General features: G+C 38.5%; 1 protein-coding gene and 1 long non-coding RNA gene across 4 annotated transcripts in view; one reads left to right on the top strand and one right to left on the bottom strand.

The window, feature by feature from the left end:
* The window catches only part of BMP5 (bone morphogenetic protein 5), a 59,632-nt gene that overhangs the window by 14,457 nt on the left and 26,485 nt on the right, over positions 1–18,690 (bottom strand). For all 3 annotated transcript variants that reach the window (XM_071741650.1, XM_071741648.1, XM_071741651.1), the window contains 2 exons: positions 16,249–16,441; positions 10,390–10,538 (listed from right to left, as the gene is read on the bottom strand). In XM_071741650.1, coding sequence (XP_071597751.1) covers positions 10,390–10,538; positions 16,249–16,441 — 342 coding nt within the window. The remainder of the gene's footprint in view (positions 1–10,389; positions 10,539–16,248; positions 16,442–18,690) is intronic.
* LOC139795109 (uncharacterized) lies at positions 686–7,045 on the top strand. The gene is made up of 3 exons (XR_011725386.1): positions 686–791; positions 3,838–3,977; positions 6,698–7,045. It is a non-coding gene; the product is annotated as an uncharacterized lncRNA (long non-coding RNA).

Here is an 18,690-nt window from a genome sequence, read left to right as displayed (position 1 = left end):
CCCGTAACCTTGAATTTAAGTGATTAAGAATCCTAACCCCGTTTTGTTGAATGAAACTTAAAAGACAACAAATTCTACAATTTACAAAAATTTCAACAAATTTACAGGTAGTTTTTCATTGCATTAAACTGCAGTCTCTGTGCTCTATATATCTTACTCATTTCACAGGTATTTTCATTCAGTCCCGTGTACACATCTACAGAACTGAAAAATAAATGAGCCCCATTAAAGTATACAGGTTATCAAAAGGATAATGTAATGTGGTCATCTAGTTTTTGCATCGCTGGAGTGCTACATGTGGAAACTTATATCCCCAAAGCAAATCGGTAGCAAAGAGAAGTGTAGATAATAAATATACTTCTGCTTTAAAAATAAATATTGTGCGGCATTAGTCAAACTGATGTTCATTCACTAGCAAAGGTAGGAAGGCAGTCAGTCGTTCAAGAGAACAGAGTTTGATATATGTACATTATTGACTCTGGTTCTGTTCCCAGGGGATGTGCATATTTCTTTAAAATATTTGTTCAGTCAGGCCTGTGTGGTAACCTCAGTATATTATCGGATCTAAACCTCACCAAAAGAAAAGAAAGCAAAACAAGTCACCAAAACGGCATCAGTGACATTTTAGCAAATAAACCCTTGCTCTTAACAGAATTTACTTTGGCAGCACAAACACTTTTGTGCATACGTGTTCTTTGCAGAGCCCTTCACCCGTCAGAAAATGAGACAGTGTCATGTGAAGCTGTGCAGCTGTGCTGGGTGGGGGACACAGAGGTCCTTTAAACGGGAAGGTAGGGGCACAGGCACCGCCTGGGCTGCGCGGCATCGGGCGCCTGGGGATCCTTCTAAACCGACTGGAAAAGTTTGCTGCGCGGGCAAGGACGGAGCATCTGCCTCACAAAGTTATAATGCCGTTAACTCAATCATCCTGAAAAAGAACTTGCAAATAAGCATAGGAGTAAACCTTATAGAAATAAGCATATAGGTTTCCTTTTCAAACACAAACTTACAGTGGCTCTATGCCAGTGTCTATATTTCTTAGAAAAACTCTATCACTGGCGTAAATGAAAGAGGCAGTTTGATTTGTGGTTAAAGTAGTTTCCATTCTACTTCCACTGTAACAAATGTATTAATTCAGCTCAGACTTCCTCCTTCTGGCAGCCCTTTTGCAGTAAAAAGAGAAATTAGAAGTTCCAGCCAAATACCATACCTTGAACTGACCCACTTCAATACATAAACAACTTTACAACATGTTTATTCAGGTGTAGCACTTTAAATTGGTTTAAGATGTTTCCAGTGACAGAGAGCCCAGCAAAGGCAGTAGAAGAACTGAGAAAGTTAGCAGTTATAGAGCAGAGTAATTGGCAACATATTCTGAACAATTTTGATAATTACTTTTTTCACTGCAAGGGAAAACTATATTTGTTGAAGCTTCTGATTTCATTCTAAATGGCTTTTCAGCCTTGTGTTTCTTTTATTCTTATTTTCATGTGTTTGAGTTACTATGAAATAATTCACCAACATTAATTCCTATATGTTCCAATCTCCTCTTGCAAGTCAGATATGAAAAACTGTACAGACTATTCTCTATTCATTGCAACATGGACAAACTAGCCTCTTACCACGAAGTTTCCTCTCATTTCTAGAGGGAATATTTTTAGCATTTTTCTTTATTTTTTGTTCCAATGACTTTCAGAATTTTAATTTTATCTGTAAAAGATTAATACTTTACTGGTGGACATTTTAAGAATACTATTAGATTTATATACTGAGGGCTGTAAAGACGTGTGGAGGTTTTCTGAATTTAAGTCTAGGTTCTCTGAATTTACAATGGTGCATATTGTGTGTGAAGCAAAATACCCTTCAAACCAATGTGAACTCCCTTTAAAATAACTTTTAATATTATTAAGTTTCCTCTGGGTTTCCTTTAGACTTCAGCAATGAGATGGCTATTAAGATTCCACAAGCTGAGGCTTACTTGGTTATTCAGGGTAGAGAGATATACTATAAAAAATTAATCCTGTAACCCACAGCCTTTTTACACACAGAAACAGCTTATATGACTTTATTCCTTTATTTGCTTGATCTTTTAAGCAGCCAGTCTGAGTATTTAGGACTTATTTGTTCAATTCAATAATGGTATATGTGCTGAATTTTCTGCCAGTGCAGTTAAAAGGAAAACATTTATTGACTTTTGTGGGTTCATCATTAAACTTTTCTCCCTCAGTTTATCATATACCTTAGCTTAGCTGCAACTTTCAGAAGATGAAGCAATCAAAATATACATTGCCCTTGAGACATTATATGTCTTCTGAGGCAGGTCTCTGGACTGTTTGGTTTGGAAATTCAAACCACATATGTTGTCTCCATTTTAGGCTGTTTCTGTGCAAGAGAAAGCTTGCATTTACAGAAATTCTATTACCCTTTAAAAAAAAAAAAAAAACAACAAAGAAACAAAACAAGAAAAAAACCCAACCCCCCCCACCAAAAAAAAAAAACGTGTGAGAGAGATTTCCTTCAGTCTAAGAACACAAAGCTATGCCCCTTCCTGAACAAGAGATACTTCCAAGCACCCTGACCCTGAAATGCATCAAGCTTTCTGCCCAAAAGTAGCTCCATCTGTGTGCTGTGGTCTTCTTAAATATTCCTCACCCTTGTCCATAGTGTGAATTTTAGAATATGGTAAGAAAAATCTTACCCTATCCTGAATTGGCCTTTATAGCAAGAAGAATTCATGGGCTTCATTTTTAGTAAGCACTTTTAGTCTATAATTTCTTGTGAACATTTAGAAAACTCTTGGCTTCAATGGCAACAGAAAATCCAGTTCTCTCCAACATGCAGTTGTTCCATATTGCGGTATTAGAAATGTTTTTTAAAATCAGCTGAATGACTCAGGCTGACCTGCTTAACTTGAACTTCCCTTGGAGCTTCACCCAAATGAAACTTCTAAAACCAAAGCAGCGAGGTGTGTCTCTCTGCTTTTTCTTTAGCAGCTCTGAACAAGAACTGAAGGTAGTCAAGGATTCTGAAAAATGGGTTTGGTTTTATAATTCCATTGTGTCTTTAAATTGGAGGATGTCAAAGAATATTCTTTAGGGTTTAGAAGAAAAGAAACTGCAAAAAACCAGCAGTCAGCTAGTCCCTAGTCACTGAATCTAAAAACTGCAACTGTGCCTGCACCTAAAAAAATCAAATAAGCATAACAGATGGACTTACTGTGTGCAGGAACAGACCGGAGCCTTCGTGTTCCTCGCGTTCTGACATGTGTGTCTCAGTCCTACTATAATAATTTATTACCTCTTCTCCATATTGACAGGTATATTTGGAGCCTAAGACTTTTTTAAAGCATTATGTTCCAAATCTGCTGAACTCTTTAGTCCTTATTCATACGATTTTGAGTCTTTGGCAAGATGTATTTGTTTGACTTGGCATTAAAGCTTATTTTTGGCTTTTATTCCGTTTGATAGTAAAATGCCCTGAGCAGCTTGCATAAAGGGCTGTATGGAAGTGTTGGTTTGACTGACTGAACTGAATGAATATTATTTGCCTTTTCATGTTCTGTCCCCCCTAATAAAGGGGATTCCTATGAAAGGAATCACTGATGCAAAAATAACTGTGAATTTCACTTTATAAAAATATCCCACCTCAACGATCCTAATGGTATTGTTCTTTTTTTTTTTTTTTTTTTTATCTACAAAAATTACATCCAGGATGGTAACTGGGGAGCTATCTGCTGTGTCAGTATGTCCATTTTTCTGCTATCACATGCAGTCGTATCACACAATTCTTTTCATGAACTGACCACGTTCCATCTTAAAAGTTCATTTTCCCCTACAGCTGCTCCAAATGGAAACGCGAGAGTTCTTCAAGTTTTCAGTCTGTCTCACAGTCATGACCTGGAGGCACTGCCTCATTTTTCATGACATTCAGAAATCTGACTTCTTCTGAGATGGCCAGCATGGATGCCAGTGACAGTGGTAAGGTTTGTGACTTGGCTGTTTCTCTACAAGCAGTATATATTTCATGTAAGGCGTAGAGCAGACACTAATTTTGCAAGAGCTTTAAGGCATTATGCATCTTGGCCAGATTTACACTGGCAACACAGGACAATGAGTAATTCCAAGACCCATTATTTTGTCCTGAGTCATCGAACTGCAGCAAACCACTCTTTTTGTTATGAAAAACAAGCACTTATTTACTTTCAAAGCTGTTCAACAAGCTGCAAAACACATTTTACAGATTAAGCACTGCTGCTAGGTCAGGACAGGTATTTTGGTAATACTTTTTATGTGCTTGGAGTTAGAAATGAAAATTTTAGTGATTTTTTGGTTTGCTGAAAAAAAAACCCCAACTTCTAGTACTATACCTATAGCCTCCTCCTTGTGGGGAATGATATCTGAAAATAGGATTGGGAAAAACCTCTTGGAGAAAGACCTGCAGTATATACAAGGTCTAATAATACCTAATATTTGAGCAAAAGCTGTCCTGAGACACACAGAGTCTTAAAGCTTGCAAAGTGGTTTTCCAAATTATATAGGAGCTTGTGTGGTTTCTCATTCCAGATAGTGCTCTTGAGAGAAATGGAACTTCACAGAAGCAAAAGAATTGAGGTAGAGTTTGCCTACAAAGCTTGAATGAAAACCTACTAAAACAATCAGAAGAGAAAAACTAACAACAAAAATGTGGAGGTCCATATATAAGACATCCTCAACACTCAACATCTGAAGTATTTTATGCTGTCTCTATTGTATCAATTACATAAACTCATGCAAACTTTTCCTTTGGTGGACACGTTTAACTGTATCAACATAAAATACGCTTTTGAAACAACCTTCATGTATTTTGTTAACTCTTCTCTTCCCTGGAGGCTTTAAGGAATTCTGAAAAATGGGTGGTCTTGGATGGTCTGCTCTATAGTTCCTACGTTTCACAGCTTTAGTAAAAAATAATGATTCAGCTCTTGTATTTAAAATCTTATATTTGTTGATTTTATTGAGTTCAGTTGAAAGAGGATTTTGTGTATACTTTTGTTTGATTTTGAGATTCCTAAAGCTCTTGAAAAAAGCACTTGGAAACATGTTAGGAACCATATTATGCTTCACAATGTGGCAATACCATGAAAGCTTACACAAAATTTCCAAAGTAATCATACAGAAAAGTGCTTGCTAAGGACTGGATTTATCTGTTCACTTTAATGTAAGTAAACTGTGACTTTTTTGTTGGAGTCCTAGGGCTTTTCTGCACAGTTAAAAATCTGCTCAGGAAGACAATAAAACAAGGAGAGATTACATTAATTGGTCATCCACCAAAGAACAAAATGGATAAAAGCCTTCTGAATGAAATGAAACACAAATGCCCTTATCTCTAAAATACTGGTGCTGAGAAGCAGATGTATCCTTCATTTGTCTGGGGAGCCAGGTGGAGGGGGAGTTGCATTGTTGTACAGGCTGGACCAGTATGCATCAGCACACAGTGGTGGCAGAAGATGGGGCAGGAGCGTATCCCACCTCCCTGGCTCTCCTGTTTAATATAAGTATGCCCTTATTAACAAAGGGTATGTTCACATCACTTCCTACAAGCAGATACAAGAAAATGCTGACTTTATTTATGACCCGGCTGGGAACAGGGGTTACACCTACCTGAGTAAATTAAAGAGTGGCCAGGAGTGTTCCTAGGGCACTGGAGCTGGATCATTCTCCCTACTCAGGGTGGGAAGGTGCACTTAGGTCCTACACCAGCTCCACCAGAGTCCTTAGCACCCCAAGGCAGTGCTGCAGAGAACTCTTCCCAGGGGGATAGCTACAATGGGGTCACCCTGTGTTGGAGTCTGAGAGTCAACCCTCCAGTTCATTTTACACCGTGGTGTTTCTGAGCATCTTTAATTTACTGGGGTAATTTTGACCAAAGTCAGCTCTGAACCAGAACTCATGTAGCTCTACTTAGTCAGTGCTTGAGCCCAAGCTCATCATAAAACCTGCTGAGGGGCAGGATATATTAGCTCAGGTTCAGTGCTGTGCTAACATGGCTATATGGCTTCCAGTTGGCTCAGAATTTAGGCAGAACTATGGCCTGCCAAAGTCCATATATGTATCTTAATATAAATATATCCTAAATTCCCCCACTGTAAGGACACTAATGGAGGTGAACTCACTCCTGATACTTTTCCTTGTAAATACCAGATTCACCAAGAGACTTAATGTAGCAACAAAGCAGAATCCTCCAAAATACCTGATGGCTACTATGGTCATCAGTTAGGTGCCAAGGCTGACTGGGGGAAAATGAGAATGAAAGTGGTAACATTTAGGGTTGTAACAGTGAGGCCAAAGCAAATGTTAAGTATGGAGCCAGCTACCTGAAGAAGCCAGAATGCTGCCACAGGTTGCTGTGGGTTGAAAGCAAGCACCATGGGAAATGTGACCATGCTGCTCCGAAGGCTTCACAAAAGAAAGGGACTTTGGAAAGCCAAGGCTGAAAGAACAGAATAAAAATGCAAGAGTGTGTCTTTCAATATCTCCCCCATCATCACTGGAGAAGAACCTCACCAATTCTTCCTGCAACATGTAGGATTAGGAGCCAAACTTCCTTCCAGGGGACATGTCAAACTGCACACTAATACATGCTGGAGAGGGAACTGGCCTTCCCCAGGCTTCGCTTGGATCAAGCGACCTATTTATTTCAAATTTCCCTGTGCTTTAAGGAAAAAAAGAACACTGAAGTGAGTCAGAGTTGAGGAGCTGAGGATTCCTGCTGCTTGCCCACTTCAAAAAACAAGAAAACTCCAAGAAACCATCTAAAGGACTACGTAGTAACAGAAATCACCTTAATCAGCTTGGGCTCTTCAAAGTTACCAACAGTTTCTGTGCAGAAGGACAGAAAACAACTGAGAGCTGCAGTAATCTAAGAAAAGGCACAGAACTACAAGGCTGTGGGGGCTACCTGGGATATTGTATTGATAGCTGTGAGTCTGGTTCCTGTTTTATTCTGTGGATCATCAATAATCATCACTGCACATTATCTTCTGCTCCCATTTTCTGCAGTCAGCACTAGATTCAAACAGGAAAGGAAACGCTCTCGCAGATATTTATAAGCCTCCAGGAAAAAAAGATGTTCAAACCATTGCTAACTTCCAATTATAAAAATGTTAAATGCAAATACAAAGTGCTGATTCACTGGAACATGTTTTAAGTCTTGGAAGACATATGGTATATATCCAGGAAAAGCGTCACATGGAGCTTTTAGAATTGTTTCTGCATCTGCGTTGATTTTATGCTGCAATTCATCTAACACCCGCACTTCCATCAGTGTGAAAATGATCACCTCTCATTTTAAACACCTTGGAGAGTTTTGGTGTCAAAAGGAGGGAATCAGCCAAAAAAAGGATGCTGCAGAATGTTGAGACATTAAAAAAGAGAATAAAAAAATATCTGATCCTTAATTTACCACAGCCTCGGGGAACAGTGCATTATATGTTGACAGCTTCCATATGTGTCATGCAAACCTTTATTCTTAGCGTTCAAAATAAAATGTCCCATTAAGAGAAAAAGTCTACATTTCATGTTAAAATAAGGCGTATGATACCAAATACTGTCTTATAGAAAAAACACATTCCAATGTCATGTGGCTTTGTGTATTTTTTCAGCATTTTCAAAGAGTAAAAATGTGAATTACAACACCCATATATTCTTCAAAAGTTGTTTTTATCACACTGTTATGCTAAATATTTTTTTTTGGTCCTCATGTGGACATTATTATTATTATTATTATTTATACACTATCTTCAGGGATCCAAAGAAATACATTTACACAAGTAATTGCCTAAAAAGTTCAGGGAAAGATAACCATAAGAAAGATCATTGTTAATGGTAATGATGACAGTGTAGTAGCACCCCAGAGTCTTGGTCATTTGATGGGTGATGTATGAATAAATCAAAAATTAGTAGGTATTTACAGACTTGATTATCCAGAGTCCCAGTGCTGCACCTGGGTGCCTCAAACAAGGATCCTCTGGCTTAACAGAATCCTGTTTGGTTTAATGTTCTGTTGAAATAGAAAGGTTAATGGATCAGGTCCTACCATAAATGTGTCTCCAGTTAGGGGGGCAAAACTTCTCTACCACCCATATACTGAATGAACAGCTGAAGGCATAAAGAAATGTGCTTCAGGCATTCATGGCCTTAAATTCAGTTGAGCTGAGGGAAGGTTTTGGGGTTATTTGAACCAGTTTCAGAGCTCTCACAGAGAACTGGTTGAAGGGAAGGTGGGTGGGGTTCTCTGGGTTACAAACTGAGTCCACTAGATACTGAGTCATGTATAAAAACTCATGTTCCATCTGTACACAAACATGTCATTGAACTGCTGGTGTTTCTAATAGCTTCCAGAAGTAACAGCAACCCAATAAAAATAATCAAAGCCTTAAGAGCAAAATTGTAAGAGTATGAAAGGATGATATTCCTTATACTAAGCTGAAGTTGTACAGCACAGGTCTTCCTTGTAGTTCTGAAAACCTTAGCCACTAGAAAGGTACTCTTGCCTGAATAAACTGAAAAAGGAAGAGAAAGTGAAGGAAAAGGGGAATTCCCTCCTCATTCAAGCAGCTGCATTGAGAAATTTAAATAAGTGAGGTGCAGAAGGTAAAGCTGACTGTGGCTTTGGAATTTAAAATAGAAAATTATCTATCACCTTTCTGATCTTGGGAGTAGGACAGGGGAAATATTTACATAAACTGTTCTTTTACAGTTTCTTCAGTGTATTGAACTAAAGGTTTCCTTTTACCCTTACAAACTTTGCTGCTGTTTACTGAACGGACGTAATTTGGAGGCTAGAACCAACAAATTGCTTGTTCCAGGGTTTCTTAATGAATGCCTTTCATGGGTATTTAATTTTCAAGAATTTCTGTATTTGAATCTCCTGGAAAATAAACCTCCAGGATGGAGTTTACTCTGGAGCAGGAAAGCTGGCCAGAAGCCAGTCCACCTAATTTGGATGCCTGACGGAGGTGTCACCTCTCCAGAATTCTAAGGGCTTAAAAATGGCCTCACAAAACCAGGCTGCTGTACAGAACCACTCCCAGTACAGCCTGAGCTCAGGTGTGGTGTCTTTGAAGGCTGCTTGAAGGCAGCAACAGCCCCATCAAGTTGGCATTGCTGCCTCCCTTTCCCAGTGACTGTACCCTGACCGTGTGGGCAATATGAGGTGTCATGGTCATCTGCTCTGGTTCAAGCCTGCCAACTCCCTTTTTAAGCATCATGCCTGAAGGAGGACAGTTTTGCATAACTCACCAACAGCCAGAGCACTTGCTGAAAAAGTATGAGAGGCTTTGTTCACAGCCCAGCTGAGCCTGAGGGAGAATTCAGATCAAAAACAATGACAAAACGTAGCCAGAACAAAGAAAGAAGAAAAAATTATTAATCCTTGCACCAGTGTTTCTTCTGCTACTTGTTACCATTATGTCAGCTAAGGTTTAGATTAACTGGCATCAGAGATCCCTTGACCTCTGGCATAAAAAGCTTTTTGACAAGAAAGAGCTAAATCTGAAAGTTTGCTTCTAAAGTAGTATGGATCAAATGAAACATCACAAAAAAAAAACAAAACAAAAAAACAAACCCAAAAAAACTTTAAAAACCACCAGAATATGTCTCTTTTTATTAGGTTCTAAAGAAATCTAAGTAAAGAACATTTTTCTAAAAATATTTTTCAGTAAGATGAATTTTCACTTTTTAATGAAGAGCATAACTGAAAAATTTAGTTGTTTAGTAAATTGTTACTGAGAAACCCACAGCTCGGACTTCAGTTTTGATAGTGTTTCTCCTAACTTCCAGCTAATAATTTTTTTTCAAGATTTCAGATTTTGAACCTATTTTAAGATAGGAAAAGGTCTGATTTTTTTTTTTTTTTTTTTTCAGGTTATATATAACCAATTCCCACATTATTCTACTGGTAAGCTGTCTCCAGCATCACCACTGGCCGCCGTGAGGTACCTCCTGAACTGTGCTGAGGTTTTTTTTTATACCTTTCTCAGTGCTGCAGTCCAGAAAGACCTTTAGAAACTTTCTAAAACAAAAATTCTACAAATCTGGTTGAGTTTCATCACTGGAAGAACACTGAAATGGAATGTCATTTTGTATATTAGAGCTTTTATCCCAAACTTCATTTAATTTAACTTGATTCACATAATTGCCCTATTCTACAGAATTAAAAATAATAGAGTCAAGAATAATAGAAAGCTTGCGGACTGTAGCTATGGCAGGATAAGACTTGTAGTCTCTGCTTATAAACTCTCAGTGAATTTTCACCCAGCCATACAAGCTACAAAACACCCGCCCAGAGAAGGTTCCCAGCAAGAGATGACAGGAGCAGAGATGACGTTTTGATCCGCAGTTACGATCTTACCGTCCCCGGTTTCAGCGCAGAGTTGCAAGCCCAGATTGTTCTGTGGATTAATCACCCAGTGGTTGCTGGTCACAGTAATGTCAAACACAAACCAGCCCACATCAGAAGCTTGAGCCTTTCTTGTGTCTAGCAGGAACAAGTCTGCATCCCTAAGTTAAAGAAAACAGAGAGTTAAGGCGTTTGAATTTTAATATTTTTTGTCCTTAATTTCCTTGCTGACAATAGCTTCCTGGAGTCCAAATGAATAATCCTTTGACATATACTCATCATGGCACAGTACAGCATGTGCTGTAGCTAATAGGTAATTGTTAAGTATAGTACAGGTATTTCCCCTGAGAAGCCTTTCTGAAATGAGTCTCAGCATGTGAAAACTACACCTCTGAAAAATCTGAAAAATCCAGTTTTCTGACATAAATACACAAAACCGCGGCTGTGTATAAAGGATTCATCTTTCAGTACTAGAATGTCTCAGGAAGATTAATTTTTATAAAACGTTCAATATAAAAGACAAAAAATGTCAAAATCACATTCCAGTTTCAACTTAATTCAAAGACTCAGTGTTTCTAAAAAAATCTGTTATTAGTAACATATGACAGCAGCTATATCATATGACAAAACACGAATAGATGGCAGTTCAGACAGTTTCATATTAGTACAGATGTTTAGAAAACAAGTCTCTATATCAAAGAAGAAGTTGTATATCTATTCAATAATGTAATTATTACATTTTAACTCTCAGTTCTCTGGTATATACTCAAATTTGTTCCCATGAAATCTCCCAATAATTCAGGAGGGCAGCCCAGGGGAGTTAGTATAATCATATTATTGAATGTTTAGCATGGATTGTTTATTTGTTCTGTTTTCACATATCTCCTGACACAATTGGTTCCAGAACCACATCTGTATTGCAAATAATTTACTACAATGACCACGCTAAACCCAAGGTATTTAACTCTCATCAGTTTCTTTTTACATGCTTCTACAAAGCAGCACGCATTATTAAAAACTGTTTTCAATATTTAGCCTTTCAAACCTAAATCTGTAGTTATAAAAACCTATTTATTTTCTGACATAAATAGTAATCAAAGCAATATTATACAAGAAAAAATACTTTTTTCTAAATTTGGACTGTCCAAGTTAACTGAAGACAGACTTAGCTTAGGCAGACCTTGGAATCATACTGTTACCGTACAGACATAATGAATATACACTGAAAGAGGTAAGGCAGACTGAAATAACAACTTTCCTGTATAGAAAGTGGATTGAAATTTACTGTGCTCCTGTCACTGTATTCTTAAGTTGCTTAATTTAATGACATGGTAGAAAGTTACTGTTTTATCTAGACTAAACATTGTAAATGCACTTAGAAGGTCTGATACTGAAACAAAACATCTCATGTTGCTCTTGAAATGGTGGTTGTTCAACACTCAGGAAAATAAGTTATCTGTCATGACACAACTAATGAGCTATGACAGGCATGTGTTCACTTAGATGAGAGAAATAACTGCAGAATAAGATTAAGGAGCTCAGAAATCATCAAGAAGGGTGGGGTTTTGTTTTTTAAAAAGAAAAATTAAAAAAGAAAAAAATGAAAATTTAAAAGGCTGTCTTTCAAGTCACTTTTTTTTCTTCTCTTAAAAGCTGGGCTCTTATCACTCCCATTCTAGTAGAACTGTGCTAATGACCACACAAGGAGAAAACATATTTTTCTTCTGGAGCTAACATGAAAACAGTCTTACAATTCAAAAGAGCCTGACCTGCTATGCTAGCAATGAATGAATTAATGACATACTGCAAGCTCATAAATAGCACTCTCCGGAATCTTAAATACCAACTCTTTTCTCTAATAAGCAGTTTTAACAGAACTTCAAAGCTAAATGGTTTAATCCTGAATGTGACAGTCTTTAAGATGTTTATTTACAAATGTCTTTTATATTTTAGCAGATTTAATAGAAAACTGAAAAACTGTTTGGAATATGTAACATTACAATGTCACAGTGCTGTGATTTCACATTTCACTCGTCTCCTCTTAGAACACATATTTATTTTCCCATACAGATCCTTTTGACTCTAAACTTTGCTGGGACTGGCACAAAATGTTCTCAAAAGTCAGGATCCACAATGTCTCATATGCCAGAGCAGAAGAGAGCAGCACTAATGACCTAGTCTAGACATCCTTATTGAGGACAGTTTTTCCCTATGGATCTCTCCTCAGTGTGACTGTATTGGTTTGTAGTGTAGCAGAAACTCAGACCAAAGTGTCTTTGGCACTGATATGTCAATCTTTTTGTCTGCCTTCCTACAAGCATAATGAACTATCTAAGGAAATAGACTCCAGGAGGCAGATTGTTCTTACTCACTTACTCAAAAATTAGCTGTGGGTACCTGGTGAAAACTAGAATGGATTCTCGAGATCACATAGTAGAACAGAAAAAAATGTCTCTGGCCACATAGCAGCAATTTGTCACAGAAATTCAAAGCATTTGTCAGGAAAAAAATCCAACTTTTTTCATAATTGGTACAAACATGGGGTGAAAACCTGACCCCTGCAAAGGCAATGAGAAATATGGGATCATGATTTCCCCTTAGTTGGTGTCATTCACTTAAATTTCCCATCATATTTTGTGATGTTTTTAATTTTAAAATTCTCCTTTATTCTGTGAAAAGAAAAAAAAAATCACACTTAAAATGAAAAACAGATGCAAATTCTGGCTCTAATTTAAAAAAAATATTTCTATTTAAAAAATGGCCCACAACACATAATAAAAAAGTAAGGTATGTTGTCGTAAATAGCCTGAAATGCAACAGTGAACACATTCAGGCAGAATACAGCTGATTGGCTTTACCTTTATGGGGGCTGTTTAAGTTTAGTGATTTCAGTCTGGTCCCAAACGACCAGTTGTTTACAGCAAAAATGCAACCACAGGCAAGAATTTCTGCAAGAAGGCTGTGGGCAGAGAGTCTAAGAAGCTCCAGATCTGGGTCACTTAAGGAAGTAAAGGTGGAATCCACCATCTAGATGTCACTTGAAACCAAGCAAAAGTTTTCATCCAGCTCAAATCCCAATTACTATGTAATAGGCCATCCCCAAAATGCTGCCTCACCTCTCGCCTCATTCCAGAAAGCTGCTTTAGTATCTTAATGCCACTTGAGAATTCTCTCATGCGGGAAGAATCCCTAGGGTTTAGTTAAATTAGTGGCTAGCTGCCACTAGATGATGAACAGGGATTTGGCCTCTTGGACTACATTACTCTGGTCATGAGAAAAGATCCGGGCAGGAGTACATTGGCAGGGCTGTGTAGGAAAGTTTGCCTTGCCACAGGCAGTGCCTTACACGCTTCCTTAGAGCTAATAGGAAACTTCAATCCCAAAGACTGTAATTTCAGCAAACTCTGAGCAAATTCAACACACATACATTTCAGCGGCCATGCTGCCACAGAGACAAACAGATGTCCAAGGCTACGATATAACCCTGGGTCTGCAACTCAGGAACCCTGACCACTCCTCTCTGGAAACACAGCAGGGCTGTATTTGGGATTGCAGAGCCCTGTCAGACACCCATCCCTCCTGTTCAGAGCAAAGAAGGGTGGAGGAGCAGGATCAAACCCAGCAGCTTTGTTGTGGTATGGCACTGGTAAGGAATGTGGGACATTATAAAATCATAGAATCATAGAATGGTTTGGGTTGGAAGGGACTTTAAAGGTCAACTAGTTACAACCCTTTTCCATGGGCAGGGACACCACTCACTAGACCAGGTTGCTCAAAGCCCCATCCAACCTGGCCTTGAACACTTCCAGGGAGGGAAGGGGCAGCCACACCCTCCCTGGGCAACCTGTGCCAGTGTCTCACCACCACTTTCATAGTTCTCCAATTCTTACATTTTGCACTTGCAGCTTCTGAAAATTTTGCACTTTAAATATTGTGTATGTGTGAAAGCTGAGGAGACAAAGTCCAGAATAATGGTAATTACATCTGCACTCCAAACCAAAAACTGTGGCTTTATTAGGAACGAAAAATATATATCCTTGGGAGCTTTTCTGTCTGGAGATGTAAAGAAGCAGGTGGAAATAATTCCTTGTTCCTAATATGAACAGTGAAGATTTTGTGGCCTTCTCCCATCCTGCCTCACTGAGGCATTTGCCTTTATATACTCCATATATGAGTAGAGGCCAGCAAAATCAACAACAGGAGAAAAACAGTTGACACTTGAAGTTTCTGTAGTAATGCTGGTGAAATCCAACAGATGGTATATCAGGTATTTCATTGCACAATCCCCTTTCCATTAGAGGACATAAACTTTTATGTTTATAAATGGAAATACAAAAAATTTATTACTTTACTTTTATGTATTTGGAAGAAATCAAAAACATTGTTTAATGGTTTTTCAGAGACTATTGCCATTTTAACAAGTTAGAAATATTAAAGTTTGATTTTGCTTCAGAATATTAAGCAATTTTGCATTCTTTAAAATAGAATAGAAATCAATTACTGGGAATACCTCTTAAAAAATAAAAAGCATCGAGTGGATTAGAAAAGCTATTAGTACTTAAGAAAATATATTGAGTTTGCAGGTGAAGAGCTGTCATAACCCTAGCTTTGGCCTGTGCTCTTTAAAAATATATGTTTTACTCCTTCCCATTTCATTCCTTTCTCCAAGAAGTTTCTTTCAGAATCTTTATTACAAATTTTTGCAAGCTGAAGACCAAGGGTAAAAAAAAAGCAAACAGCAAAACTGCACTGTTTTGCTACTGCTTCTTAGAGCACTCTGAGGAGGCGTTCTGGAATGATCAGTGCTTTCCATCCCAGTCATTCTGCTCCATTGATATATAATGACTCCCTTTCTACAGACATAAAACTTGATGTTCAAATATCTCACCTGAAAGGCACAAGTTTAAAGTTCTGTGAGCAGAAAAGAGATTTTAACTGTGCCACAGCCTTCAAGCTTACTGGTGACTCTAGAATAAATTTAAAGTTTTGGCCGTTATTTTCTTTGCTTTTGCTAAACATGCTCAGGATAGAAATATTTTTTCTATTTCAAGATAAGGGAGAGTTTGTTGTTTATCTAAAAAACCCTCCCACTTTGTTCTTTTTTTTCCCCCACTTTCCTGCAAAAAGTTATATAGCAATTTAATGTCAAAACCCAAATTGTGGGCGTATATTTTTTCAGAAGCATCTTGGAATTACTACTAGCTTCTAATGGGAATTTCCAGGTGAAATTTAGGTGAAATCTGGTCATTTTCTCGGGTCTTGCAGAGTCTTGGAAATATGTCACACACAGATCTCTGCAAGCTCAGATTCAGAGATTTGCTCGTGTGTAACATCATATTTGGTTTAATTTTCAGTTATGGTGAGCTGCATGTGTTGAATGTGCATAGGTCATCTTTAAGTCAGTGGATGATTTTATCTTTTAATTACATTCAGCAGAATATTAAAACACACGTGAAAAACCCATGCTCTTCCAAACACAAACAAAGTTGAACCATCTATCTGCCTTTAAGGAGCTAAATGAATCTTGGCTGGTAGTACCACAGCATCAGCAAATGGTGCATTTCCCAAATCCAGATGCTTAGACTGTACTTATGACTCCACCATTTGCTCACTGAGAACATGAACCCTGTGCACAGGCAGTTTATTTGGTGAGACTGGCCATGTAACTCTCCATAAACCTTGAATAAATGACATAGAAGATAAGCTTTACCCAGCCTCAGTATTTGTTGTCATTGCCTACAAATTAATACTGCAGGAACCCCAGTGATAGCGATGATGCCGAGGGTACGCTTGTGATCAGCTATTGTCTGTGTAACTGATACAAAAATGAGAGTTTATTCAACACAAGATAGGTTCATGCCAACAGGGTACCTGTTTGGGTACTCCTTGATGATCTGATAGATGCTAATCTGAATTGTTTCGTTCTCAAAGCGGCTGTTGCTTCGGTCTTTGTATATCCGGAATTCAGCGGCCGTCACTGCCTCCCCGTGTGGGATCTGAGTCAGGTCAAAGCGGAACTCTTTGTAGTGCCTTCGCTGGTGGGAGAAGTCCTTGTCTCTTTCAACTGTGAGAAAAAGAGTTAAGTGTCAATTAAAGAGGTGAAACGAATGTCCATTTCCCATGACAAACAGGACAATATAAAACTGTGCAAATAATAAAACCACAAGCCCAGACGTACTTCCATTTAAAGGAAATTCCACCAGCCCAGTGTCTTAAGTTCAAAAGGAAAAAAAAAAACCAACCTCACTGACTTTTATACAAATTCCAGAAGCTGGAGTGGAAAGAATATACAAGAAAAACCAAACCAAAGAAAAACCCAAACCAACCCAACCAAACAAAAAAACCTAAAAAACTCAAAAAAAGCCCAAAAAACCAAAACAACAACAAAATCCCCAAACAAAAAACCAAAACCCACAACATGAAAGAGGGTGTAGGAGGGTATAATGCAAAATAACTAAAAATATGGACAAATTAAAACCTGAGTAAGGATTTAGGACTTCAGAAGAACAGCAGAATTTAATGTCAGAGCCATAGATTGTTTGGGAAAACACTAACTGCAGCTAATAACCCAGCAGATGAGAGGAACGTTGCTCATTTCCACTTAAGTAAATTCTGAAGTGATACTAAAATGCACTGCAACAGCTACATATTTTAGAAGCAGTCACATCACAGAAATTGACATGTTATACTCTAATGGCATAAGCATCATCTTGCCAGTGGTCAGAAGAAGGAGACATGACTTAGGGCTGAGTGGTTCCATCAAAGGGAGAGGCAAAGGGAGGTCCATTCCTGGTGTGGAGAGTCCCCTCCCATGTGCTGCAGGTGACCAGGGGCTGCTCACAGTATCACAGAATCACAGAATGTCAGGTGTTGGAAGAGACTTCTGAAGATCATTGAGTCCACCCTCCCTTCCAGAGCAGGACTAAAATGAGGGCACGTCATTCACTATTTGTGACACTGCCACAATTTAAAATTAAAAAAAAAGTTGGCCTCATCTCTGCATGACTGGAGAGAGTTTAAAGGAGGAGTAACCAGAGGATTTTCATTTGAGTTTACAACTGATTTGGGGCTAATTCCACTGTCTGCTGCAGTTCTGACCCTGACTTAGGAGCAACTTTTGTAATGGAGTACATGTTTTGATACAGCAAGGAAAGATCCAGTACCAGGTGATGACTATTTTATGGAATTAATATTTCAGATTTTATGGATGCAGAAAGAAAAGTGATCCATGGCTTCCACTGCCACAGAGTTCAGTGTATCATTGTGCTCTGTGATAAAACTTCTCATTTCTGTAGAAGTTCCACCTTCCTTGAGAAATAGATGCTTTCCTTTACTGATGGTAGACAAAGACTAAATCACTCAGAGCTGGGCTTCAGTTTGGATAACCAGCTAAACACTTATGACTTCACCCAGTTCTACTAAATGGTCTCCCCTATAACCCCGTGCTCCTTTAAGGCCTTTTAAAATTAACAGCCCTTAGATTTGAGGAAGGAACAATGTCAGTTCTGGAAAAATACATATTTGGAATATTAAATGTTATATGTGTAAGTAGCAAAATTTATATATTATTAAAATATAAACCTAAGTTTATATTTATATGCTAATGTATATGTGTATGTCTGTGTGATTTTGACTACATACACAATGTGAGTGTGTTTCTATGTGTGCATAAATATATGTAGAATCATAGAATTGTAGAAGGCCTTCAGCTGGGGCAGACCTTAAAGCTCATGTCATTCCAACTTCATGTTCAAAAGCTCATGTCTTAGTCAGCATCACCTCCCTCTAGACCAGGCTGCTCAAAGCCCCATCCAACCTGGCCTTCAGCGCTTCCGGGGAGGGACATCCTGGAGGGACATTTGCACTTGGCAACTTGTTTCAGTGTCTCACCATCCTCATAGTGAAGAGTTTCTTCTCAATAGTCAATCTAAATCTACCCTTTTCCAGTTTGAAACTTCTCCCTCTCATCCTCCTACTCTATACCCTTGTAATATCTCCCTCCCCAGATTTCCTAAAGGTCCCTTTCTCCTGTCACTCTAAGGTCTCATTAGAGCCTTTTCTTCTCCAGGCTGAACAACCCCAACACTCTCAGCCTGTCTTTACAGGAGGGGTTGTCCATACCATCTGCCCTCATATCATCTTCATGGTCCTCCTCTGGACTAACTCCAGCAGGTCCCTGCATTTCCTGTACTATGGCCTCCAGAAATGGACCCACTACTGCAGATTGGGTCTCACAAGAGCAAGCACAGGGGCAGAAACATCTCCCTTAACCTGCTGGCCATGCTTCTTTTGATGCAGCCCAGGACAGAATTG

This window comes from Heliangelus exortis, chromosome 3 (assembly GCF_036169615.1).
Source record: "Heliangelus exortis chromosome 3, bHelExo1.hap1, whole genome shotgun sequence".
Taxonomy (NCBI): domain Eukaryota; kingdom Metazoa; phylum Chordata; class Aves; order Apodiformes; family Trochilidae; genus Heliangelus; species Heliangelus exortis.
This window is presented reverse-complemented; position numbering and strand designations above follow the sequence as displayed.